General features: G+C 39.6%; 1 protein-coding gene across 7 annotated transcripts in view; it reads right to left on the bottom strand.

Moving 5' to 3' along the window:
- The window catches only part of kmt2a (lysine (K)-specific methyltransferase 2A), a 108,731-nt gene that overhangs the window by 32,093 nt on the left and 51,045 nt on the right, over positions 1-25,593 (bottom strand). For 5 of the 7 annotated variants that reach the window (XM_078426768.1, XM_078426770.1, XM_078426764.1 and 2 more), the window contains exons 12-24: positions 25,395-25,490; positions 24,567-24,687; positions 22,870-22,983; positions 20,971-21,155; positions 18,688-18,858; positions 18,229-18,339; positions 15,245-15,318; positions 11,307-11,503; positions 9,314-9,420; positions 6,885-7,022; positions 5,660-5,818; positions 2,444-2,561; positions 725-803 (exon numbers count right to left, since the gene is read on the bottom strand). In XM_078426768.1, coding sequence (XP_078282894.1) covers positions 725-803; positions 2,444-2,561; positions 5,660-5,818; positions 6,885-7,022; positions 9,314-9,420; positions 11,307-11,503; positions 15,245-15,318; positions 18,229-18,339; positions 18,688-18,858; positions 20,971-21,155; positions 22,870-22,983; positions 24,567-24,687; positions 25,395-25,490 — 1,670 coding nt within the window. The remainder of the gene's footprint in view (positions 1-724; positions 804-2,443; positions 2,562-5,659; positions 5,819-6,884; positions 7,023-9,313; positions 9,421-11,306; positions 11,504-15,244; positions 15,319-18,228; positions 18,340-18,687; positions 18,859-20,970; positions 21,156-22,869; positions 22,984-24,566; positions 24,688-25,394; positions 25,491-25,593) is intronic. The other 2 variants (XM_078426766.1, XM_078426767.1) reach the window with 2 other exon arrangements.

Here is a 25,593-nt window from a genome sequence, read left to right on the forward strand (position 1 = left end):
TCCAACATAAACAACTGGACTAAGGCTGAAAACAGTGGAAGATGGTGAACCAATTCATAAGACAGATGCTAAATGATACCAAACTTAAAAGCCCCACACCTTTCAACTTTTATGCCAGATTTCTTTTCCATGATGACTAAAATCTTAAAAATAATTGACAGATGTGATGATAAAGAAGTGATAACAAACAGCAATTGAAGACAATTTTGCAACAACGTACTACTCCCACAGGTCTGATAGAGATCACAGGATTGGGAATCAGGGATATGGTGTTACATCTCCAAATTCAGCCCATTTCTTTCAAATGGGGCCTCTGCACATAACATGAACTAAAGTTCGTGTATTATAACTCATTTACAAATTTAAATTAATAATTTCATTGATAAATCAGCAACACAAAAATTTATTTACATTTCAAATTTAGAACAATAAATCTCACATTTAAATATTTGCATTTTGCAGTATTTCCTATCACAACAGCAATCTAAATTGGATCTGCTTGTGTAGATAAGAACAAGCCAAAGGAACTAAAGATAAAGTGAAATTTTTACATTAATTATTGACATCTTCATTGTCAAATGCCAGAGCAGCGATGGACATCTGGTGTATCATGCAGTAACAAATGCTGCTGAAATTAGGAACAGGTTTGTAAACCACATTGAGGAACTGTGTACAGAAAACATCCCGCGGCACTTCATGCCTTAAGAACATAAAGAAAACTTACTGATAGCCAATGGGAAAAAGCTTTGCTTCACAGTCAGAAAGATCATTGAGTATCCCCAAAGAATCTATTGTCATGGAACCTAGATTAAATGATGGAACAAAATTAATATGATGGGAAATAGTTCAAACAGTTGTTTACTCCACTGCAAGACGTCAGCCAGTCACAGATGCCTTTTTCCTCTTTTGCAGTGCAATCATTCAGTGATTTACCGTAAAATTAAGTTCTAGATGATGCATCTCGGACATCTAGGAACTGCAGAGAGGAACTACATAGAATATACCGTGGCCATTCTGCCCGTGGTCCACACTCTACATGAATCACCCCTAGCTGCCCACAATATACAAACTTCTGAAGTCATGCTCATACTTCCTACTCATGAGTTTCAAAAAAAAGGTGATCTGGATTCAGATAATACATGTATATGGCATTACATCTGGTAAGCAAATCTAAATACGGTTTAATTCACCAAAAGCATGATTTATAATACCAATAGTTTGGTTGAAACAGGTGCAGCAAGAACTACAATAAGCTAAACTAAACCTGACTGTCATGCTCACAAAAATGCACCATTATTCTGACTGACTGCCGTACTCGAGCTTTCACCACAACAAATCCACATAGTTCATCTCAGAAAGTTTGTAGATTCACCATTGCCTTACGCAATTCACCACAAATTTTTAATTTTCCGATGCAATTCTGTGTGAAAGTCCATTCATTTTAAAATGTTTTCAGAAGCTGGCTGTTGAAAAGAGTTTGACCTTCACTCAGCATACCTCTGGGGAAGAATTAACACGTGTTGAAATAATGCTGCAGATAAACACGGTCTTGGTTAGTTAGACCAAACAGTAGTTTTGGGAATCATATCTTGAAAGTGCAATGAAAATTTACCAAAATGATGTTTGGACTCCATAGGTGAAATAACAATGAGTGATTTTAAAATGTTATAATTAGGGTAGACACAAAATGCTGGAGTAACTCAGCGGGACATGCAGGATCTCTGGAGAGAAGGAATGGGTGACGTTTCGGGTTGAGACCCTGTATCTTATTTGTATAACGTGGGTCAAACACACTTTCTACTGGCAACTGGAGAACCACTAAAAAGCTACTTATACATTGACAAGCAGAACAATGTTGCCTTGTATTTAAACAGTATAAGGGACAAAGAAATATGTAACCTCCTAAAAGAAATCAGACACCAGTGTCTCTTAAGAACACTTCTGGGACTTCCACCACCCGAGACGATTGCAATCCTGTTTATTTGCATGTGTGCAACAATCCTCTATTAAACATGTAACATACAACCTTTAGAGCGTTTAGCTTGAAGTAACAAAAACATAAACATTGCCATTGAAAAAAAACTTATTAAAAAAAATCTTGCAGGAAAATACATTTGTTACCGCGATTTAGAAACTCTTAACACCTATTCCCCATTGGCAAAATTGTCTTTATAACACGATTTTCTGTTATACAAGGTTTCTTAGGAACACAGTTATGTTATAGCAGAACTAACTAATATCTTTGATTAACAAAGTTCTATTTCAGAGATATTTGACAACGGTGCATATTTTAGAGTCAGATCTGAGATCAGCTATGGTCCCAATGATGTCCAGCCTAACCCTGTCCCTATATTCTCACACAGGTGCCCTCCTCCATTTGTTCACCTGCCTAATATTCACATACTGTAATTGTTTAAATGCAATGTTTTGACATTATACTAACCTATCATCATGTGGATACTCTCTGGCTCCAGGCCTGTCAGAAACTTCCTTCTTAGAGAGATGTCTTCAAAATCAACAAAAATCCTCCTTAACACCTCAAATCCATCCTCAGCAACAGTCTGTTAACAAAGATGTATGTTACATTACAACATATAATCACATAGCATTTCACTTCACGTAGAAAATAGATTTAAACACCACATTCAGCTTGCAAAACAAAATAATAATAAGGTTTCACTAAAGGCTCTAAAATTACTATCCAGACTTCTGACAAAAAAAATTAATGCAAGCCGTGGTGTATTTCTCAAACAACACAATTAAGACAAGTTACGATGACCCTGTTATCAGTGGACAATATGAATGAAAACAAATCAGCTTCAACCACAGAAATACTTCCAGACATCTTGTACCAGCTGCTTCAGAGTGATATTGGTATGTGCACGTGCATCACTTTGTCTCCACACTGTCACAAATGGATACAATCAATTTCAGCAAGGGAAAACTAAGAGTACGACAGGAAAAGAAGTGAGACCAACTGAGTAGATCTTTCAAAAAAGGCGGCAGAAATTGAATTGGGAGATATAAATAATGAAAGGTATACAAGATGATAAGAACGGCAAAAAAATCTTGCTATGAATATCAAGCCCCCACTAAACAATTTACACATATATCAAGAGAAAAACAAAGTTCTGTGGATTTCCTAACAGTATTTGGAGTAAATATTCTAAAATTCAAAAGTAGGTAGGCTTGTTAAATAACTACATTTCTACCAGTCCTCATTTGAAGAATATGAGAATAAAAATCCCATTATGCAAGGAAACTAAAAATAAATCCAAGGGAGAATCTAATTAGATTCAGCACAAGTTTAGAAATAAATCATTAATGCCAAGAGAAACTATTGAGGTCAGAAGTGGAGGGATTAATGGAACATCAGTTTCGATATTAGAGTGCTGTCAGCAGCTGAGACAATTGTTCACATGCTAGTTATCAACATTCTAAAATCCATATTGATTAGAAATTATCTTAGATTGGAAAGTTGTAAATATCATAAATGATATCAAATAGTAGTTACAGCCCCGTGTAAGAAGGAACTGCGGATGCAGGTTTACTTCGAAGATAGACATAAAATGCTGGAGTAACTCAGCGGGTTATCTCCAGATATGCTGCCTGACCTAAGTACTTACATCCCTATTTTCCTAACTCTTATTTGGGACAGGTGGATAAGTATTTGGATAAAAGTCAGCTGATCAGAAAGTAATGGGCAAGTATTTGTAATGGGCAAGTCCTGTCCAACAAATCTAGCCAAATCTTTTAAAGTGACATTGAGCATGTTGGTAACGTAAGGTCTATGAAGGCTTGAATTGATTGAGGTTGACAGGGAGGATAATCCAAAATAAGGGGTAAATGCTTAAAAATCAGAAATGGTAGGCCAGGGGGGGATTCAGAAATGAGTGCTTTCTCTAATGAACACTGGAAATCTGGAACACTCCCTCCCAAAAGTTATTAAGATGGAAAATATTCCAAAATGATGCTCCAAACAGACTAGGATCCAATACAATCAAAGCTGAATGTCTAACATCAACAGCACTTTTCCATCCTATTCAAATCCTACACTCTGAGCACTATGAGAATCAAATAATCTCAGAAGTGGGTGAAGAACATATTTTTGTTTCTCATGAAAGATCCAGTAGCACCAGCTTGATGGCAAAATGGTCTTAAATGCTATGTTAATTTCTTGATTGAAACAAATTCAAGCATTCAGAAGGTTTTTCCGTTAACAAATTGAAGAAAAACACTGTTCTCCTGCTCCAATTCATTATCAGCCCTACTCCATTGAACTATTCTTTGGGACTTGCACTGCCAGTAGATGCGGCTCTAGCAAAATGGCGGCACTGCCCTAGCAGCTGCGGCTCACCTGCGGTCCATTTGTCTTTGTGTTTTTGTTGTTTTTTTTTGTCTTAATTGTAGTTGTGATGTGGTGTTTTTGTGTTTGTGTACTATGTGTGTATGTGGGGGGGAGGGGGAAACTGTAACATTGTAAATATGTGTCCCTTCCGAACGGAGACCCGACCTTTGTTTTCTGGGCCGTGTCTCCGTTCCAGCTGCGGCCTACCATCGGCCCAACTCCTGGAGCTGGCGGCCTCCAGGGCTCTGGTTCGCAGAGCCCGCGGATCGGACTGATCACCACCGGAGCCGGCCGTCTTCGGAGGCTGCGGGAGCGGCTGCGACTCGCCTTAGGCTCGGGCCGCGTGGATGCCGACATCGGGAGCTCCGGCAGCGGCAGCGGGTTCGCCCGCCCCGGATCGCGGGGCTTGGGTCGCGGACATTTCACCGTCCGGCGCGGCCTAAGATATGCCGCGGGATATTTCTCTGCTGGGCGGGGGCTTCAATCTCGGGAGCCCCGACGTGCAGCAACAGCGGCAGCAGCGTGTTCGCCCGCCCCGGATCGGACTTATCATCGGCGGAGACGGCCGTCTTCGGAGGCTGCGGGAGCGGCTGCGACGCGACGCGCCTTGGGCTTGGCCCGCTGTGGACCGTCCGGTGCGGCCTGCAACCACAACAACCTGACTGCGGGCGAGGACAGCGGGAGAAGGGAAAGACATTGTGGCCTTCCATCACAGTGAGGAGAGGACTGGAGGAGACTCACTGTGATGGATGTTTCTTTGATGGATGTTTCTTTTTTTGTGTGTTTTTGGGGTTGGGTGGTTTGAGTGCCTGTTTGATGCTTTTATTGTTGGACTGTGTTTTTGGGGGTTTTGGGGTTGTGTAATTTGAATGCCTGTTTAGCGCTTTTATTGTTGGACTGTGTTTTTGGGGGTTTTGGGGTTGTGTGATTTGAATGCCTATTTAATGCTTTTATTGTTGGACTGTGTTTTGGGGGTTTTTGGGGTTGGGTAATTTGGGTGCCTGTTTAGTGCTTTTATTGTTGGACTGTGTTTTTGGGGGTTTTTTTGGGGGGTGTAATTTTGATGCTTATTTAATGCTTTTGTTGTTGGACTGTGGGTGATTGAATTAACATTTTGTTCAAGATGGCCGCGCCGTTGTGTTTGGCTGCCTGCCACTGTATGTTTCTTTTTTTTCCTAGTCAGATGTGCAGCACTTTGGTCAACGTGGGTTGTTTTTAAATGTGCTATACAAATAAATTGACTTGACTTGACTTGACTTCTGTTGATGGACCGAATTATTGAGGTAAATTGCTCATATACCTTGAACCTACCTCTCCCTTGACCAGATCTTTATGCCGCTGACAGTAGACTTTTTTGTCATCCAGGAAGACACAGTTCTTTGCTCGAGCACACATGAAGTGATAGTTACTCTGGCAAGATGTAAGGCAGCAGCCAACAGTAGCCCCGGATTTCTGACAACGTTCACAGCGCTGAAAAAAAAAGGATGAATTGACATTGGCTATTAAATGTCAGATCTATGCTGCATAATTTGAAACTTCTTTGGACTGTCATTTGTGATGAAATAGCTTGCTAAAGTTTGACTCTGGGGCAATGGTATGAAATCACATCAGAGACAAATGTTGCTCCTTTCAACTTGTTCCCCATGAGTGCTCTGTGCTAAATACTAACATTTCTTTTGTTCCAGAGTGATTTATCTGTATAGCATATGTAGAGAATGATTAGTAATCGAGATTAATAAGATTCCAGATAGTAACTATTCCAGCATTTTCCCTTCTTAGATTTATACTTCATTGCTATTTACTGTTCATTTTCTTATCTTTATAATTATAATGCAATTACTAACTAATCTATTACATTGCTCCCTACACAATGGAAAGGATGACAAGGAAAATCACTATCGTAAATATTTAAAAACACCCTTAGTGGATATAAAGTATATGCAGTGAAATATAAAGAATTTCTTCAACAATCAAATTAACTTTATTTTCCGAGTCTGAAGAAGGGTCCCGACCCAAAACGTCACCTATCCATTTTCTCCAGTGATGCTATCTGACCCACTGAGTTACTCCAGCACCTTGTGCCTTTCTTTATCCTCTCAGAGTTGTACTGTTTATTTGTCTGAGCAGTCCTCTACAGATCAATGAAAGAACATCAAAATCCTTTACCCTTTATTTAATCTAGACTTGGGATATTTTTTGGGAATGGTGCTGAGGTGCTTCCCACAGGCCATCAGGACTGTCAACTTTTATAACTCCAGAGACTAAATTTTGTCTACACTATAGTAACTTTATTTATATGCTGTAACTGTAATTCTTTTTTGTGCACAATCCGCAGGCATTGCCACTTTCATTTCACTGCACATCGTGTATGTGTATGTGACAAATAAACTTGACTTGACTTGAGGTGGACCTTTAGGTCCCTTTCTCTTTTAGCGCTACCTGTTGTTTGTACTCATATATGGTAAGATTTGACTGGATAGCAGGCAAAGCAAAGTTTTTCACTGTATCTCGGTACAATAAACCAATAATAGCTCACCAGTTGTTTGCCTCTGATCACAGCTATGTGCACATTCTTCAACGAGCCATCATCATCCTCAAAGACTTCCGCTGACCACAAGGCACAGTTTATATGTGTCCATTCATTCTGACCGATGTACAGAAGACGCCCAGCATCCTGGAAAGTTCAGCTATATCAATACTTGAATTCTAGGATCACAACACCACTGGAATCTCTGTGTCCCAATAGTAAGTTAGTGTAATCTGAAGATATTCTTTGCGATAACTCAAATGATTTTCGATAACTCAAATGATACTGTTTTCCCCCAGCTAGCTACAGTGAATCTGCATATGGAAAAACTGGAAATGCGCAATTCTATTATATTACGATGTAAGACAGCACAGAGCCAAAAACTCCAGTTTGATTTTAACCTATTGATATCTTTAAGGAAAGAAACTGGTTCCTGATATGCCATTCATTTAGATAAACACAAAAAGCTGGAACAACTCAGCGGGACAGGCAGCAACTCTGGTGAGAAGGAATGGGTGAGGTTTCAGGTCGAGACTCTTCTTCAGACTGGTTAGGGATAAGGGGAAACGAGAGATATAGACGGATGTGGAGAGATAAAGATCAATGAAGGAAAGATATGGAAAAAAGTAACAATGATAAAGGAAATAGGCCATTATAAGCTGTTTGTTGGGTGAAAATGAGAAGCTAGTGTGACTTGGGTGGGGGAGGAATAGAAAGAGAAAGAGAGAGGGAATGCCGGGGCTACCTGAAGTGAGAAAAAATAAATATTCATACTACTGGACTGTAAGCTGCCCAAGCGAAATATGAGATGTTGTTCCTCCAATTTGTGTTTCGCCTCACTCTGACAATTAAGGAAATCGAGGACAGAAAGGTCTGTGTATAGGAATGGGAAGGCGAATTAAAGTGTCCAGCAACCTAAATTGTCAGAGTGAGGCTAAATTGGAGGAACAGCATCTCATATTTCTTTTGGGCAGTTTACAGCCCAGTGGTATGAATATTGATTTCTCTCACTTCAGATAGCCCCGGCATTCTCTCTCTCTCTCTCTCTCTATCCCTCCCCACCCAAGTCGCACCAACGTCTCATTTTCACCCTACCAATAGCTTACAATGGCCTGTTTCCTTTATCATCGTTACTTTTTTGCATATCTTTCATTCATTGTTCTTAATATCTCCACATCACCGTCTATATCTCTCGTTTCCCTAATCCCTATCCAGTCTGAAGAAGGGTCTCGACCTGAAACGTCACCCATTCCTTCTCACCAGAGATGCTGCCTGTCCCACTGAGTTACTCCAGCTTTTTGTATCTGTCTTTGGTTTAAACCAGCATCTGGAGTTCCTTCTTACACATGCCATTCATTTATTTGTTCTCAGGATGTGGGCAATTCAGGTCCCATTTATTTGCTCTTCCTAGCTAACCTAAGACAGTTGAAACTGCTTCATCCGGAGGCAGACCCCATTAAAGTTGAGACTTTTCTCTTTAAATAGGGAAATGCCGGTTCGAACCCTGTGACAAATGAGGGAATTGCAACATACGTCAAATTAGAATAGAGTAATTTCTCATGATGTGTGGATCAGAACCATACGATGCTGTTGCTGTAATCTATAATGTTACAGGTTTCTATAATGCAACCTGTCGTTCATGCAGTTCACTAATATTAAAGAACAAAGTCTACTGACTGGAATTCCAACTCAGCGAGGCATCTTTTCTAGGAAGGTGTTAACTTCCATGTGCAGATGCAGCTGCATTCATTCAGGAAAGATTTCTCCATTACACTCCTGACTCAAGCATCATATGATGGAGAGGTTTTAATGTATCAGTTCAACCATATTTTAAAGAGACCAGTCTCTACCTCTAAGGAATCTACTTGCAGATGTAAAATCCAACTTCTGCTCATGTACCCCTAAAATGTCAATGATGCGGAACATATAAATAGCGTTAATATTATATTAATATTATGGGGTGATCATTGGGCATTCTCTTGTTTATGATAGTCATTGCATAGTATCTAATGTAGCATTAAGTTAACTGTTACTCATCAGCCAAAGCCTTGTTTCCCCCCCCCCTCCCCTCCACCAAATTCAACTATAGGTAACAACAATGAAAGGAGGAAAACACTTTTAGATCTGTCAATTTTAGATTTGTCAACCAGTACAACTAAATATATGCACTGATGGAAATTATAGAAATAATTTTTGATTTTCAATTGCATGTCTTTAGAACGACTTTAAAGTCCATCCCGGTTATATGCAAACACGGCACGAGACAAATAAAAGGGAACACTTTATATCAAAAGAGTGAACTAAATTTCCAAGACAAATGTAAACAAATCACCAGGAAAACAACAGCAATGTTTAAGCTTTATTTGGTAGGACATTTTGATGTACAGTTCTGAATAGCAACAAATTGGAGCAACTTTAAATTGGTTGCAGATACTCACATTTTTGTTGTCATCTCCATACTTCAGGCAAAGTACACACTGCCTGTTGTCTTCAACATCTGGTGGAGGGTCGATATCAGGGCTCTCCTCTCGACTTCTGTCCGAGCCTTACCAAGAAAACAAGCATTTCATTTCTTCAGATTTCACTTAAATAACATTGCCAATGATTCATCGCAAACGGTCCTCTCTTTGACACTTTCAAAACTTCCACAAGATGCTACCCAGATTGAAATGACCTGAACAAAATATTCTGACAACTGTTGCCTGGGAACACCCAAAATACGCGAGACAAAAGAAAACATAAAATGTGGACTAACTCAGGCGGCACAGTGTTGGAGACGAAAGAAGGGATCATCGCTGGGTGGCAAGGACTCACCAGAGCTAAATGCCTGCTGCAGGCAACAACAGAAGTGCTCAATGTCATGGTGGTCTCGGAACTGGGCAAAGGGGTAAAAGATAAGTTAACATAATTAACTGCGGGGATCTTCGATTAATTCAGTTAAATGACAAGAACAAACAAATTCTGTCGGCAAGATGCTGGGAAGGAAGATAAGTATGGATTCCATCCACTTCTTTCAGATCTGGACTGATTGCAGCAATTGCTTCTCACTTGTTTGGTGGCCATTGATAAAGTACTGAAAATTAAAGGTCACTGATTGTTCTTCTGAGGAGATGGCGGACATTTAACAAAGATGCTGAAAGTGATTTTGCTTTTGAAAAATTAGTCTTTTTCTGTAATCTGAAAATTTCCATTCACAGCTTCTTTTGAAAACACTATACCGTTACATACCACTAGATGACCAACGTGCGCAGTAAATGCTACAGCATGTCATTTAGAATATGCAGCTCGTACTAGAAAACTAGAATTGCATCTTTTCAAAATAAGCTAGGCGAATGGTATGTTGGCATTCATAGCAAGAGGATTTGAGTTTAGGAGCAGGGAGGTTCTACTGCAGTTGTACAGGGCATTGGTGAGACCGCACCTGGAGTATTGTGTGCAGTTTTGGTCTCCTAATCTGAGGAAAGACGTGCTTGCCTTAGAGGGAGTGCAGAGAAGGTTCACCAGATTGATCCCTGGGATGGCGGGACTTTCATATGAAGAAAGACTGGATAGACTAGGCTTGTACTCGCTGGAATTTAGAAGACTGAGGGGAGATCTTATAGAAACATATAAAATTCTTAAGGGGTTGGAGAGGCTAGATGCGGGAAGATTGTTCCCGATGTTGGGGGAGTCCAGAATCAGGGGTCACAGCTTAAGGATGAGGGGGAAGTCTTTTAGGACCGAGATGAGAAAACATTTCTTCACACAGAGAGTGGTGAGTCTGTGGAATTCTCTGCCACAGAAGGTAGTTGAGGCCAGTTCATTGGCTATATTTAAGAGGGAGTTAGATGTGGCCCTTGTGGCTAAAGGGATCAGGGGGTATGGAGAGAAGGCAGGTACAGGTTACTGAGCTGGATGATCAGCCATGATCATATTGAATGGCGGTGCAGGCTCGAAGGGCCGAATGGCCTACTCCTGCACCTATTTTCTATGTTTCTATGTTTCTAAGCTACGAGACAACACAAACACCTCGAGCTAATCCCAAACCACCAACTAAACAGACTGTTAAACACCGCTTGAAACTTTCAGAAAGTGGTGGGCAGAGTCCAGCTCAGTTATCCAGGAAATGGCACGTCCTTGGCTTCGGGTCAGGTTCAGATTGGCTGTGGCTGGGTCAGATTTTAATTTTATACCAAGCAGATCTTGGAGTGAGGGAGACAAGAGAAATGCCATGTAACTCAAACTCCAGTACCAAGGGGACTAATCACCGGCCCCAAGCTCCTTTGCAGCAAAAAATTCATTTAAACAATAATAGCCCATTCAACCCCTTGAGTCTATTTTCTTCATCCAGTAAAATTGCACCCAAACCATATTAACTCCATTCACCATGCTCTGTTTCATATCCCTATGCAAAGAAAGAAATGTAGCGTGGTTTTAAGATTTTCGTTCTACCTGCTGTTATTGCAAGCGGGAGTGCGGGGAGAGGAACTGGCGAGTCTGGATCTCCAGGTCCTTTTGGCTGCGGTGCTGGGATAATCTTCTTAGTAAGCGCAGGCTGTTCAGTGCGTGTGCTGTCATCCCTCTCTTGCCACTGAGCATAGTTGTGATCAGATGAAGGTGGCAACACAGCATTGGGAAGCATTCCACTGCTGAAATACATTAGATTCAACAATTAATATTTTCTCTTTAAAATTTGCTCTATTGAACTCAGAAACACTTCAATCTATGTAAACATAGCACAAAAAGTAAGGAAATTTGTGTTTGGTAGATTATTTATTTGTTGTAACAATGCTTCTTGGCAATAAATCTTATACCGTTGGAAAGCCTGTTTATTTCCCTTTTAAATGGTGCCACATTTGTAAGGAACATGCATTTGTGGGATGAGCAGCAGAGCTGAGTATGTGGGTTGCGCCCATGAAAAATCTGCCAAATCTTCTCTGCCAATGCCAAACAGCTTATTCTGCCATTAACTCTTGTTCGGTGTTGTTTGGTGGATTGGATGATTGAAGTCTGAAGAAACAAGACATATTGGCAATTTAACAATTTATTCATTTAATAAACAGGAGCTTCAGTAGCGTGTGGAAGAACCATACACAGCCACAACAGCCTGGCACCTCCTCCTCATGCTGGTCACCAGCCTGGTCACACACTGTTGTGGGATGGCATCCCATTCTTCAACCAGCATTTGTCGCAAGTCAGCCAACGTGGTTGTGTTGGTCACTCTGGCACGAACAGCACGCCCAAGCTGATCCCACAAGTGTTCAATGGGGTTGAGGTCAGGACTGCTGGCAGGCCATTCCATCCTCTCCACTCCCAAATTCTGGAGGTAGTCTCTGAGAAACCCTGCTCTGTGGGGGCGAGCATTGTCATCTTGGAGGATAGAGTTCGGTCCCAGACTGTGGAGATATGGGATTGCCACTGGTTGCAGAATCTCATCTCGATATCTCTCTGCATTGAGATTGCCTCCAATGATGACAAGCCTCGTTTTTCCCGTGAGGGAGATGCCACCCCACACCTCTTTTATGCATGCCTGCAACCAGCTTGAAGTTGCCCTATCGCACGGGCCCTATCCAGATCAGTCAAACGTGGCATGCCGATTCTTGGAGCAGACACCTACTGACCACTGTAGCAGGGCCCATGCTCACAGATGCGGCCAATCAGGTGCCAATCAGGCACCTGATTGTCAGCACCTGGGGGTACCAGAAGCTCAAAACAAGAGTCAATAGCAACAGCAGAATAAGCTGTTTGGCATTGGCAGAGAAGATTTGGCAAATTTTTCATGGGTGCAACCCATATACTCAGCTCTGCTGCTCATCCCACAAATGCATGTTCCTTACAAATGTGGCACCATTTAAAAGGGAAATAAACAGGCTTTCCAACGGTATAAGATTTATTGCCAAGAAGCATTGTTACAACAAAGATATAATCTACCAAACACAAATTTCCTTACTTTTTGTACTATGTTTAGTATTTTAATGGTGTGCACAGCAGTCTGTTAAGAAGATCAGATGCCTATCTACAAACCACCAAATGCAGGTAATTACCTCAAAATTTTAAAGATAAGTGAAAGTCACAGGAAAAAATGAATTAAGTTAAGTTCATGATAATACAAACTGAATGAACCATATCCTATCTCTGTACTCTCCTTTACTGGCCAATTATCTCCACTTCAATTCACATGAGTTGGTTTACTTATCTCTGTGATATACTTCCACTAAATATAAATTCATACACCATTGCAATAGCCAGTATTAAGGCACAAGCATAAACGATGCCAAATGCCGTTTGGGCATTACAATTAAATTCATTCCAATCCTTATCAGACCTTTGCACAAATGCATTTCCAGCAAGAGCAGAAACCTGTAATTTCCGCTCCTAGCTCTGTGGCCAAAACAAAAGGAACTACCACAAGTAACCAATACAGTTTAGGACATGGAATAGAAATGACTTCACACTATCTTGAAGGAGGTACTTCAGTATTCAGCTACAGGTACTCCCCGGCTTACGATGCTTCGACTTGCGATATTTCGACTTTGTAACGGTGCAAACAGCAGCGACCCGTGGCGAGCCGCCGCTCGCTTCCGGCCACGTGATCAGGTGTATTAAATGCATTTCCACCTTCAATATTTTCGGTTTGCGATGGGTTTCTCGGAACAGAACTCTATCGTAAGCTGAGGAGCACCTGTACTATAAAATCAAATGTCATACTGCTGTTACTAAGCCAATTATGTTTCATTAAATTGTCTGATAATTACCCAAAATCCAGCCGAGTTCAGTTTAGTTTATTGTCATGTGTACCGAGGTACAGTGAAAATCATTTTGTCGCGTGCTAACCAGTCAGCAGAAAGTCAATAGAATCTCACATAATAGAAATATTAAGCTGAAACACGACAAGCAGAACTGGTTTTCAAACATATGGACAGGATGGGGGTTTTACGTAATACAATACACTGATACAAATTTAAATCCCGTGTCTGACTGTAATACACCTGACAATTTTCAATCATATTCTCTATATTGATTTTTAAAAACTTGTTTTGAGGCATTTTGTAATTCCGAACAGGAAGAAAGCACTAAAATGAACCAAGAACAAAAAAATCCTGGGAAATCAGTTTTCATACTGTCAATGCCAGAAACATTCAATCTGCATTCCTGACCCAGTTTCACATTTTAATGTACAATCCTGCCAGCGCCCGACTAAAAGCCATTCTTTATTTCTGTGCCAATGTAGGATATAAAAAAGCATTCCAATTATCATTCCAGTCCTTCTACCTCACTGAAGATCCAAATCAACAATCCTGTCCTCAATTCTCATACCACTTTCCATTATTGTTCCATGTTAAGAAATAAAATGTCATTTCTGTCAGTGATTGAAGTCCCATTTCCATTAAGGCTACCATCCTGTCCCTAATTGGTACCAATAGAAAATAAAACTGCACAGCATATGCCCCCCTTTGGCCCACCATGGCTGTGCCAACCATGACGCTAACCTCACAAATCCACATAAGCCCGTACATGGCCTGTGTCTCCCTAATCCCTGACTGCTCATGCATCTGTCTAAATGCCTCAAATTCTGCTATCACATGAACTTCCACCACCTCCCTGGCAGCGTGTTCCATCCTGGAGTCTTGATTGGCCCCAGAAATGTCTCTTAGTGTCACTGACTAGAGAGCCCCCTATCTCTCATTCTCACATACACTTCAATGTGAACAGCACAGCCTGCCATAGTGTCACTGACCCCATTGCTACAGTTTCTCTCTAAGAGGTCATCTCCCCCTTCCGCCCAACATCTTCCAAAACTGTCTAGTTGTTATCTTCAAACCACCTCACTCCTGACCCTCATTACAAAAAAGCACCTCAAAAACAGATGGTGCAATGAAAGTAATCTGCGTCGCCACGAGTCAATCTGCATCGCCACTTGTCAGAGTAATCTGCGTCGCCACGAGTCAATCTGCATCGCCACTTGTCTTCTCCCATCCCATCCTCCACATCTTGAACTTCTACCGTTTTGATTCAGACCCATATTGCTGTCAAATTAAGATGCTCGCGTTTACATTTCTAAATCCCAAACTCAAGTTTAGATTGTTCTTATCCATAATTGATTCATATTTTCATTCTTGTCTCAAATAAGAATGCAAATCTCAAACATATGTAATTGATGGGGTGGGGGAGGCAAAGGTTGACAGGATGGTAATGGAAGATCAAATGTGGTCATAATATAAATGTCTGGTGCACCCTTGCTTGGCCACATTGTAGTCAGTCACTAACTGCAGGAATAATGAAAACCTCAACATTTCACAGCTTCAGGCTTTAATATCACAACTCAAAATTAAAACAAGAAACACACTACCTTATTTTACACAACGGCCAATAATGCCAATAATACTCACTTTGGAGTGACCTTATTAGGCTCCCAGAACTTGGACTCCTTCACACTAAACCATGGGAAGAATCGTTCCATTTGCTATGTAAGATGCAAACACAGGTAATGTTAGATGGAAGGCTGTCCAAAAGGTTAAATGAAATCAAAATATCTGATTTGTAAAGTTATCCTTTCAATTATCATCCTACATCTTAAATTTGAGCCCAGCCAATTATGCAACAAACCAAGCAAATAGCCTATTCACTAGAACAGAGCAAAAACAAACTAAAAATGCTGCAAAAAAACTCAGCAGATTAGGATAATGCCTGTGGAAAAATACAACCATTAGTTTGTTAGACACATAATTCCATTTCAAGAAGTTTGTAGTCCAAACCATGCAGAAACAGTCAGTCGCCCGGATAGTTTGTGAAGAAGACGGCTCACGTTGTTATACTATTAATACTGCTTGACCATCCAGGCTTAATATTTCTTGAGAGAGGTAACAGCATTTCATCATAGCTTCCAGAAGCAAACAGAAGTTGGATTTAAATGACATTGCGTATTGACCTTAACTCTTAGGTTAATTACTGTTTATGTGGGGGATTTTCCTGCAGAATAATGCTTCTGATTTCCAGATAGGAGACACCAAAATTAATATTTATTTTATAAAATAAAGGCTGTGAATGCACTCCTTTGTAGTTTAATCTTTTATAAGTTAATAACAAAACTGGTAAAATGTATATGTATGTTCCAAGTTGTGTATATAAACAAATTCAAAAGCTGTGATTAATCATAATTAGCAGATTTATCTTCCTCCTTATGCGTAATGTTTCAAACCTCCTCGATTTCAGCATAATTCTACCCAAGTAAACTGTCCCCATTTACATTTTAAATATGGGTCTGAAACCTACAAAGGCATTCAAAAGCTTAAAGAAGCCATTAGAGTTGACAAGCTCCACATATAAAGACTTTCACTGCCATCTATATGTTTTCAGTCATTTCTTCACTTGTTTGTTGAAACTACTAATATTAATTTATCCACAATGCTAACACATTCAGCTTCCTTATAACTGCATGACTATGTTCATTAAAAAAATAAGACAAAGTATTTCTGTGGAATATCAATGTTTGCAGTGATATCCTCAGAGCAAAGTTCGTGAAGCATAAGCAATAGCTGGAGATTGTCGGGAACTTGCAAGCTTAAAAATAATTCATGTAAACTGTTTTATGTGCGCATCAATGCTATTTATTTCTAAGTAATCCATGAAGAACAATGATATTCGGAGATACTTCTTCAACCATTCAACTATCACCAAATTGTGGAATCACTGTTAATAACTTTTAATTTTAATGTATCTGATAAAGTGATATGAGAGAAGCCTGTAATTCAAGAAAGTAAACCTTGCATTAATTCTCCCAATTAAGTGTTGCATAGACTGACTGAAAATTATTAATTGGAGGAGGGACAGGGGAGAAAGACTAAATAATCGAATTCTTACAAAAATAGTAGAAAAGTCTGCAAATAATTAAGTCAATATTTTTATGCACTCTTTGGTAACACTTTTGCTTTATCAAATGGTTTACTTTCAAACAATTATTTTTTTTCTCAAAGCATAAACTTAATTGCGGTAACATGAAGAAATAAGGAACTGCAGATGCTGATTTCCAAAAAAAAGGGACAAAGTGTTGGAGTAACTCAGCGGGTCAGGCAACATCTTTGGAGAACATGGATCGACAACCCATTGAGTTACTCTAGGACTTTGAGTCTTTTTTTTGTGGGAATATGGAATTCATCTATTTTTCTCGATCTGGGCATGAGCCACCAATTTGAACCACTGGATCTTTTAGATGAAGTCACGGCCACAATGCTGGTTGGTGGAGAGTTCCAATGATAAGAGCAATAATAAAGGAACAGCAATGTATTTTCAAGATGATGTGCAATGGGAGAGGAACATACAGATAATGCACAGTGCCTTTTTCAATTAGTACAAACTGTTGCCATTGTCCACCTAGGATGGAGGGAATGATTGTTTAAGGTCGTGGAATGGGCACCAATCAAGTGCAATCATTCTACTTTGTTAATGGATGGTGGCAAGTATTGTTGGAGCTCTACTCATTTAGACTTCTAAACACATCTTTACAAGCTATTGCTAATAATCAGCATCGAGGCAAGAAAGAGGAAAGGTAAAGGATAGTTCTTGGGAATCTGAATGACAAAAGTATACGAGAAAATTGTAACTCGGTAGCTAAATATAAATTAAGTTATTGACTGCAGAAGTTGAGAAGTCAGCTTCAGAGGATACATGGGAAGAAAATACAGAAATTAATTATAATGTTAAAAACCTATGGCAGGCCTGGACATCTGAAAAGCTCAAACTATGAGAAAAAAACAAAAATAAATTGAGAAACATCACTTCTCTTTCCTCCACCCTCCAAAAATTAACTGTCAAAGATTGGGGGGCGAGAGGGAGGGGAAGGGGAAAAGCAGGGTGGTGGTGAGGAGTAGAGGAACTTATTTCTGAGAGGCCGATGACAATACATTTCAAAGTGAGGAAACAGTACCTGAAGAGAGGAATCCATGAGGCCAGGGAGGGAAGCTAGTTGGTCAGCATGTTAGTGGAAATGCAGTCTAGGGATTCAGGAGTTGGGTCACATTGAAAGGATGAGCATGAGAGGAGATACAAAGATAAAAAGACCTGATCACAACATTAACACTACAATTTTAAAATTTAAAAGAAAACTTAAGTGGATCTCTGGAACAGAATTATTTCAAAACACTGCTGAAATAGTCTGACCAAGAAAATTAGATCTAAGATGAACATTTGATCATTCAGCAAGAAAAACAACACATAGGTTGCTATGATTAACCTTCGATGACTGTTGGTACTTGAAGACAGAATTTTTGCAGCACGATTGCATCTTAACACTTTAATATTGCAACATTATTTTGTATTGATATAAAATAGGAGGCACTGCAAATCCCAGAGAAATTGCTCTTTTTTCCCCTCTTACCCGTATAAAGAAAGCCTTGACCATGCTATTGGCTTTTTTGTTTTCAGGCTGCCCACCATCGCAGTTCATTGCTGTTTGGATGATCTTCACAATGTCATCGCTGAACTCGAGCTGAACACACAATAAGGAGATAATCAGCCACTAAAGCATTTGGCAACAGATACCATACTTTAGTGAGAGGACCTTGACTCATACGATGGAGAACAAAAGATGCAGAACATGGAATAGTCTTAGATTTTTCTTAGGGATAGGAACGGTCTCGAAAGATATGGGTGGAAAGGAAAGGTTTAGAGGGGATATGCCCAACGCGGGCAAATAGGACCAGCTTATATGGGTCATCTTGGTTGGCGTGGCCAAGATGTGCCCATGGGCCTGTTTCCATCCTGTATGACTATGACTACACATTAATTAAAGTGTATTTCTATTCATTCTAGGCAGGTAAATTAATGGCAACCTTACCACCGAATTATATCTCTCCTGTTCCATCTTCCTCTTTACACCTTCCAGATCAAGAGGTTGCTCATCCTGCTGATTTACTTCCGTAAGAACGGGAGGATCAGGACCTTCAGGTGAGCTTCTGGCAGAGACAGCTTCTTCTGTCTCTGGATTTAAATCAGGTGGTTTAGCAGCCTGGTAAAAAGACAGCAAATGGAATTCAGCTGGAAAACCTTTCACATCACTTACAAACCATCTCAACTTCTACGTTATGAAAACTTCAAATTGCATCAACAACTTTGGAGGAAGGAACTTCAGATGCTGGTTTACATCAAAGATAGACATAAAATGCTGGAGTATCTCAGAGAGTCAGGCAGCATCTCTCGAGAAAAGCAGTAGGTGACATTTTGGGTTGAGACCTTTCTTCAGACAGAGTCAGGGGAGAGGGAAACTAGAGGCATGTAAAGGTGCAAAGAACAAATGAATGAAAGGTATGAACAGAACAAATCAGAGCCTGAACCGTAGTCTGGTTGACAAAGAAAAAACGTTTCTCACTATTTTATAATCCAAATCAAATGGGGATACTCGAATAACATAAAATGTAAACAAAGAGAGGACAATTATAAATATGTGGTTAGTTTTGTTCACCCATTTTATAATGCTCCTCCTGAGATTTTCATTCACATATATTGTTATGGAGAGCATATCTTTTGTGCAATTTTTGCAAATTATATATCGCAACCACCAGCTTAGCTTTTTAAAAAAGAACAGCCATGCCCCATTGAATTTCAAGATACAAATTTAAATGAAATTAGTCTCTTACAACAAACAACAAGGCCTTAAAGTTCAATCAGGCAGGGCTGTTTTCTTTTCTGAGACGGATGTGTAAAAATCGATATTTCCCAAGAGGAATGCAATTGTGAATGTTTCAGGTTGATTTATGCTACTCAGGAAATATGACTTTGCAGTTATGTCATGAATCATTATAAATTAATTCCTTTTGGTAAACACACAATAATGTCATACCCCCATGCCCTGATAACCAAACCTCACCCACACCTCTCCTCCAACTACAGCCTCTTGATTTGTCAGCATAATCAGAGACACCTTGCTCAAGGTTCACCAGCATTCAACTCGCCCTCAGACCCGTCCAATCAATAATCTTACCAAACCATTGACCTTTAACCTTCATGAACCCCACCAATTGGCCCCTTCCCCCAATTTACTCATCTCACTTGGTGCACCAATGATTTTTTAGTGATGAGTCCACAACCAAACATGGGTCTCCCTTGCTTCCTAATGCTGCACCATTGTGGGCAATTCATTTTTTTGCCTTCAACTTTACAGTTCCTATCAGGCAGTTAAAACTATTAGATATTCTCTTCGGCATGCAACATTTCATAAATATGAAAGCGTTCAGTGATGAAGTGCTTTGACACTGTATCCATAATCCAATATTGAAAATTCCTGATCTCCATCAGGAATCCATTGGAATGAAAGACATTTCTCAAAGGAATACACAAACGAGCAATAAAACTATTAACTTCCTTGCCCTCAGGGAATCGATGGGTATCCATATTTGACAAATTTGTTCTTTGAAGTGCATGACTGTTGTAGTGGAGTTCAATATAGCACCCAAGTTATAACTAAGACTCACAAATATCTCTGAACACGCTGAGCAATTAATTACAGAATGCTGGCCAAGACAGTACACAGCTGCTGCATCAGGACCACTGCTCCTCTCTCCACAAATGCAAACCAACTCTTCTAATTATGCCAAATCATTATTTTTATCCATTTAATCAGACAAACTCAAGGATTTAATTTCATCAAAATGGTAATGCCTGGACCAGCACAACCTCGATCATGTGGTCCCATCCTAAGCATATCCTCAGGCAATCTCGCGCTTTAAAAGATGGGCAACAAAACAGACCAAGAAAGATCAATGCTTTGCTCACATTCTCTCCCGACCAAGGGCAAGGAAGAATGGAAAATTGAAACAGCATTCATCAAATCAAGCCAAAACTCAAAGGGTCCAATATACTTCAAGGCTAAAATCCTGGGTATTTATTCACAAAATGCTGGAGTAACTCAGCAGGTCAGGCAGCATCTCAGGAGAGAAGGCTAAAATCCTTCTTCCAGAGTTAACGGTTTGATTCATTCCCGATTATGCTAATCTCAAAGAACCAAGTTTAATAACATGAATCAATAACAGCAATCAATGTACAAAAACCACAGGTGAAATTATTAATATGCTTTTGCTAATGATTTCTTTGACATTGTGATGAATGGGCAGCTTAGACTTACCTGCCTATATCGCAACAAGTGACTGGTTGTTCTAGAGTTTAGCAATGCAGTCACGACTTGCTTTAAAGAGATCTGCAGCTCCTTGCCTAATGCCAGCCTCCACTCTGCAGGGTGCCGCTCCGTGCAATTTATGCATGTGTATGCCACACTTTCTGGAAGATTTGACAAGATTTCATACATCTCATCTGGATGAAGATAAAATCAATGATAAAAATTGTCATGCATAGCAAGACACTTTTCTGATTTTAATAGAACAGATTCTGTAAAATGTTATAATCAATATATGAGGAATGGAGAAACCTGTGACAGTGAAGGGTGCAAAGCACTACTGATGATACATGCTGCACTAAAACAAAAGGGACGTGGCAACTTCCAGTCATCTGAATTGAGCAGATCCCAGCCAATCATAAATGTGGAATCAACTAGACAATCAAACTCAGTGTTGGTGGACAGGAGAGGAAGTGGAAAGTAGAGGCCTCCTACAGAATAGAGAGCATGCTGGATAAAATAGATTACATTTGACACAAGTTCAAAGCAGATCCAGCATGTATTTAAAACTGATCACTACCATCTCTCCAAATTTGTAACTGAGCATAGTGCCACCTGCCAATTATACAGTATGCATCTTCTTACAATAGGCAATTTCTTACATGAATGGGCAGCTTAACAATGACTAAATGAACTTTAACTTAATGACTTAATGATGGATGATTTTCTCTGCTACTATACGAAGATACGAATGATTTTAATTAACTATCCAAATTATTGGGACAGAAACAAGAAACTACAGGTGTTGGTTTGCACAAAAGGACACAAAGTGCTGAAATACTCAGTGGGTTTGGCAGCATCTCTGGAGAACATGAATAGGTGACCTTTCAGGTCAGGATCGTTCTTCAGAAGAGTGTGAAGGAGGACCCCGACCCGAAACATCACCTGTTCATGCTGTCTCGAGATGCTGTCTGACCTGCTGAATTACTCCAGTGCTTTGCGTCATATTATTGGGGCAAAATTGCTTGTTCGGTTGTGGAAGAAAATCGGGGAGGGTTGGGTGTGGGAATGGGAGGAAAGTACAAGCAAAAAGCAAACATGCTACATTTCTTTCTTGATAGAAAGCAGGAGGCCATTCAGAATCATTATCTTGTATTACCATTTGAAACATGCAGATCTGAACTATCTTCTCATCCTGGCATCAAGATCCTTACTGCCCTTACCCAACTGCAGTCTATTGTCAAGTCAAGTCAAGTCAATTTTATTTGTATAGCACATTTAAAAACAACCCACGTTGACCAAAGTGCTGCACATCTGATTAGGTGTATAAAGCAAGCATAGAACAGCAAAGAACACAGGCAAAGGAAGTCGAAATCAATGCAAACGTTCATGGAGGAAAATGTCTATTGTAAGCAATGGGATCTGCCGCCTTCTTGTTCAAACATTAATTTAAAGGAATTTTGATTTAAAATGTACCAAAAAGATGTTGGAACTCTCCCTAAAATCTGGTTAAATGGGGAACAAAAATCTGCTGTTTGGAGAAAATTAAAACTGGCATTTTCATTCAGATGATTGTTATTGGTAGAATTTGAGATTCTAACAAGGCAAGAAAAAGTTTGTGATAATGTAACAAACAAACTAAACAGAAATTCAAGAATCTAGTGTCCCATTTAATAGGCTAGGAAAAAATTATTAGGGATTCCAACTACATTTGGCTAGAAATGGTCACATGAAAAACTAAACGTGAACTCGAGAAGCTACTGTTATAGAAAATATTCTGCATTTATATTTCGCACCGAGAGCTCGAAACAAATGAAATCTAAACAAAGTAAATACACATCAACCAGCAATTGTATCTTTTTAAATGGGCTGTCAGTTTTCATCCAGAATACAGTCTGCACTTCCAAATACCTGACAAGCTTTCACACTTTGCATGAACCCAACGATCACACTTTCCACACTGCATCATCTTGCTTTCATAGTCATCATCATCGTAGCACTTGTCACACAGTGGACAAAAGTTTCCTAAAAATAAACAGGAAATTACTATCAATGTACCATGTATCCCTCTAGTACTCTTGATAACGCACAACACTGTTGACACACGCCTGCTCATAATTTTATGAAAACGTGTTTGCATTCTATTGCTCAATGCATTTTGATTCACATAATAACATAAAGCATACATAATGGAGGCTAATCAGGCAGCTACTGGGTTACACCACCAACCAACAATGCACTGAGGAAAACAAAAATAGCTTTTTAAATGGCTTCATGAACAAATAGAAGAGAATCACAGAACAAAATTCACCCAAATGGATTTAATTAAATCAGAAATGTACTTATTCTGTCACCAGAAAACAAAGGGACTCATGAATATGGTTACACCGGTTTTATCTTTTCCTGGGTTTCAGCTGATTCAAGCTAGTTGTGTTTATGCGCTCCTTGGCAGAGCATGCCAACTGAAGAATGTCATGTCTCTCAACAGTGACGTGGTAGTCACTCAATTTAATCAGTGAATACAACAGTAATGACAAACTGATTTCAATTTTTAAAGGGTCAACAAGTGCACCCCCAATTTGCTGCAGTGATGTAGGCAATGAGCAGCTGTCTCAACCAATCAAACGAGAGATCTGTCTCCCAAGCTAGCTCTCATCTCATTGTATTTCCCATCACCTATTCGTTCACACGCATGGTCCAGAGCAGAGTCGGGATTATCCTGCTATGAAATGGCCTGTCCTCTCTCTCGCTCCTTGTGAGGAGTGCAAGGGTCAGAAGGACAATCGGAGCCCCTAAACCTAACCCGAAAAATGATTCAAAATCAAGAAAGGAAGAGTTCAAGCCTATTTGGAATACCAGTGTCGAAGCTGTGCAAGTTACTGATGCTATTTGTGGAAGTTCCTCCAGACAAGCTGGTCTTTTTTCTAGGTAGAAACTTGAAAGTTGAACCAAAGCCATGTGAAGAGATTTCCAATTATAGATCATGCCAGGATTGCTGTTTAGCTTGCACTACAACTTTAGCATTCATCTTTCTCTATTTGGCTTTTAATAATATTTTTTACATCTATAACATGCATGTTTGTATAACACACAAACATATATTGAAAGCTAAAGTAATTTTGTGATGTACAAGACCCCTCCCACAACCCCAGCAAATATTTACAAATAGTTTTTCTTTAAAAAATAAACCACAGCTGTAAAAGACACAAAATGCTGGAGTAACTCAGCGGGTCAGGCAGCATCTCTGGAGAATCAGGATAGGTGACGTTTCAGGTTGGTAATGTCCCGACCTGAAATGTCACCTACCCATCTTCTCCAGAGTTACTCCAGCACTTTGTGTCTCTTTTTGTCCCCTGTTTCGACAAACTCGTGTCTTCTGCCAAACATCATGTTTTCCATAACCTTAAAGTCCCTTTCACTTAGGAATCAAATTTTCTATTTTCTTCAACAGTACAAATGACAGCTATGATTCTCATAATCTAACTTGTTGTGGGCAAAGCTTTATTAGAAATCTGTATTTCTTTGCTTGAAAATGACATTAATTCAATTGCTGCATTACAACTGGTGTCGAGGAATGACAGCCTGATGGTCAAAATACACACACTCACCTTTATCAAAAAGTTTTGCACATTCGTGACATAAAGAAAAATCATGTGACCACTGTGCGTCCCAGCCTTTCCCCGGTGTTGTAGCTCCACAACTTTTACAACGTACACATTTGGTGCATATCTACAGCGGAGGAGATCTTTATTAGAAAACATTAAGGTGATGTCAAATTAAAACAGAAAATAAGAAGAGAAAAAGATCACCAACTGAAAGAGATAGAAGCGGACTGAAAAATAGTGACATCTAAAGGATAAACAATTTGTTCTGATAAACAATCCAAACTAAAATGTTGGCTTTCATCTTTCACATTCTGAAGAGATTGCATTTACAAAATTTGTTGCTTTCTGTCCAAATCTCTGGACTTAAAAAAAAATCTATTTAATAAATCCTGAACACATAAATATACCAATTTAAAGCCAAGCTGGAGAGGTTATTAATCTTCCTGTGTTTAGTTGGAAGATCAAGGGAACCCAGAGGGAGTCGGGGAAGGTGATGAGCAGAAGGTGGTGGAGGGTGGAACGGTACCTGCAGATGTTTGAGAAGGAAGTCAATTCAATCCTGAATTGAAGTATTAAACACATCAATTACATTTTCCTCTCCGAGAGCTTGGGCTGATCCTGTATTATGTGTTCCATAATGAATAACTACATTAATAAATTCACTGCATTAAGTTAGTTTGATCAGCGCATCTTAAAGACGTTTCAAACATCCAATTTATTTAATCTGTGTGAATTCTACATTAAAATAGAGGCAGGTCACAGATATGCCCACATAATGAAGAAATTAAATGGTTAAACAGTCACAACTTTGCGCAAATTAACAAAATTTACCCAGACTTTCTTTTTCTTAGTTGGTTTTGTTGGGTAGTTGGGTCCCAGGCACTCTGGATGATAGCTGTTTCTGCACTTGCCACACTCAAGAAGCTGCTGTGTTAAAAGAAATGTTTTAAGAATCGATGTTTTACTTTTCTCATGATTCAGCACAAGAAACAAATTATTCGGAACCTCTCTCTTCCTTGGGGAAATTCAG

This window comes from Rhinoraja longicauda, chromosome 32 (assembly GCF_053455715.1).
Source record: "Rhinoraja longicauda isolate Sanriku21f chromosome 32, sRhiLon1.1, whole genome shotgun sequence".
NCBI classification, from domain to species: Eukaryota; Metazoa; Chordata; class Chondrichthyes; order Rajiformes; family Arhynchobatidae; genus Rhinoraja; species Rhinoraja longicauda.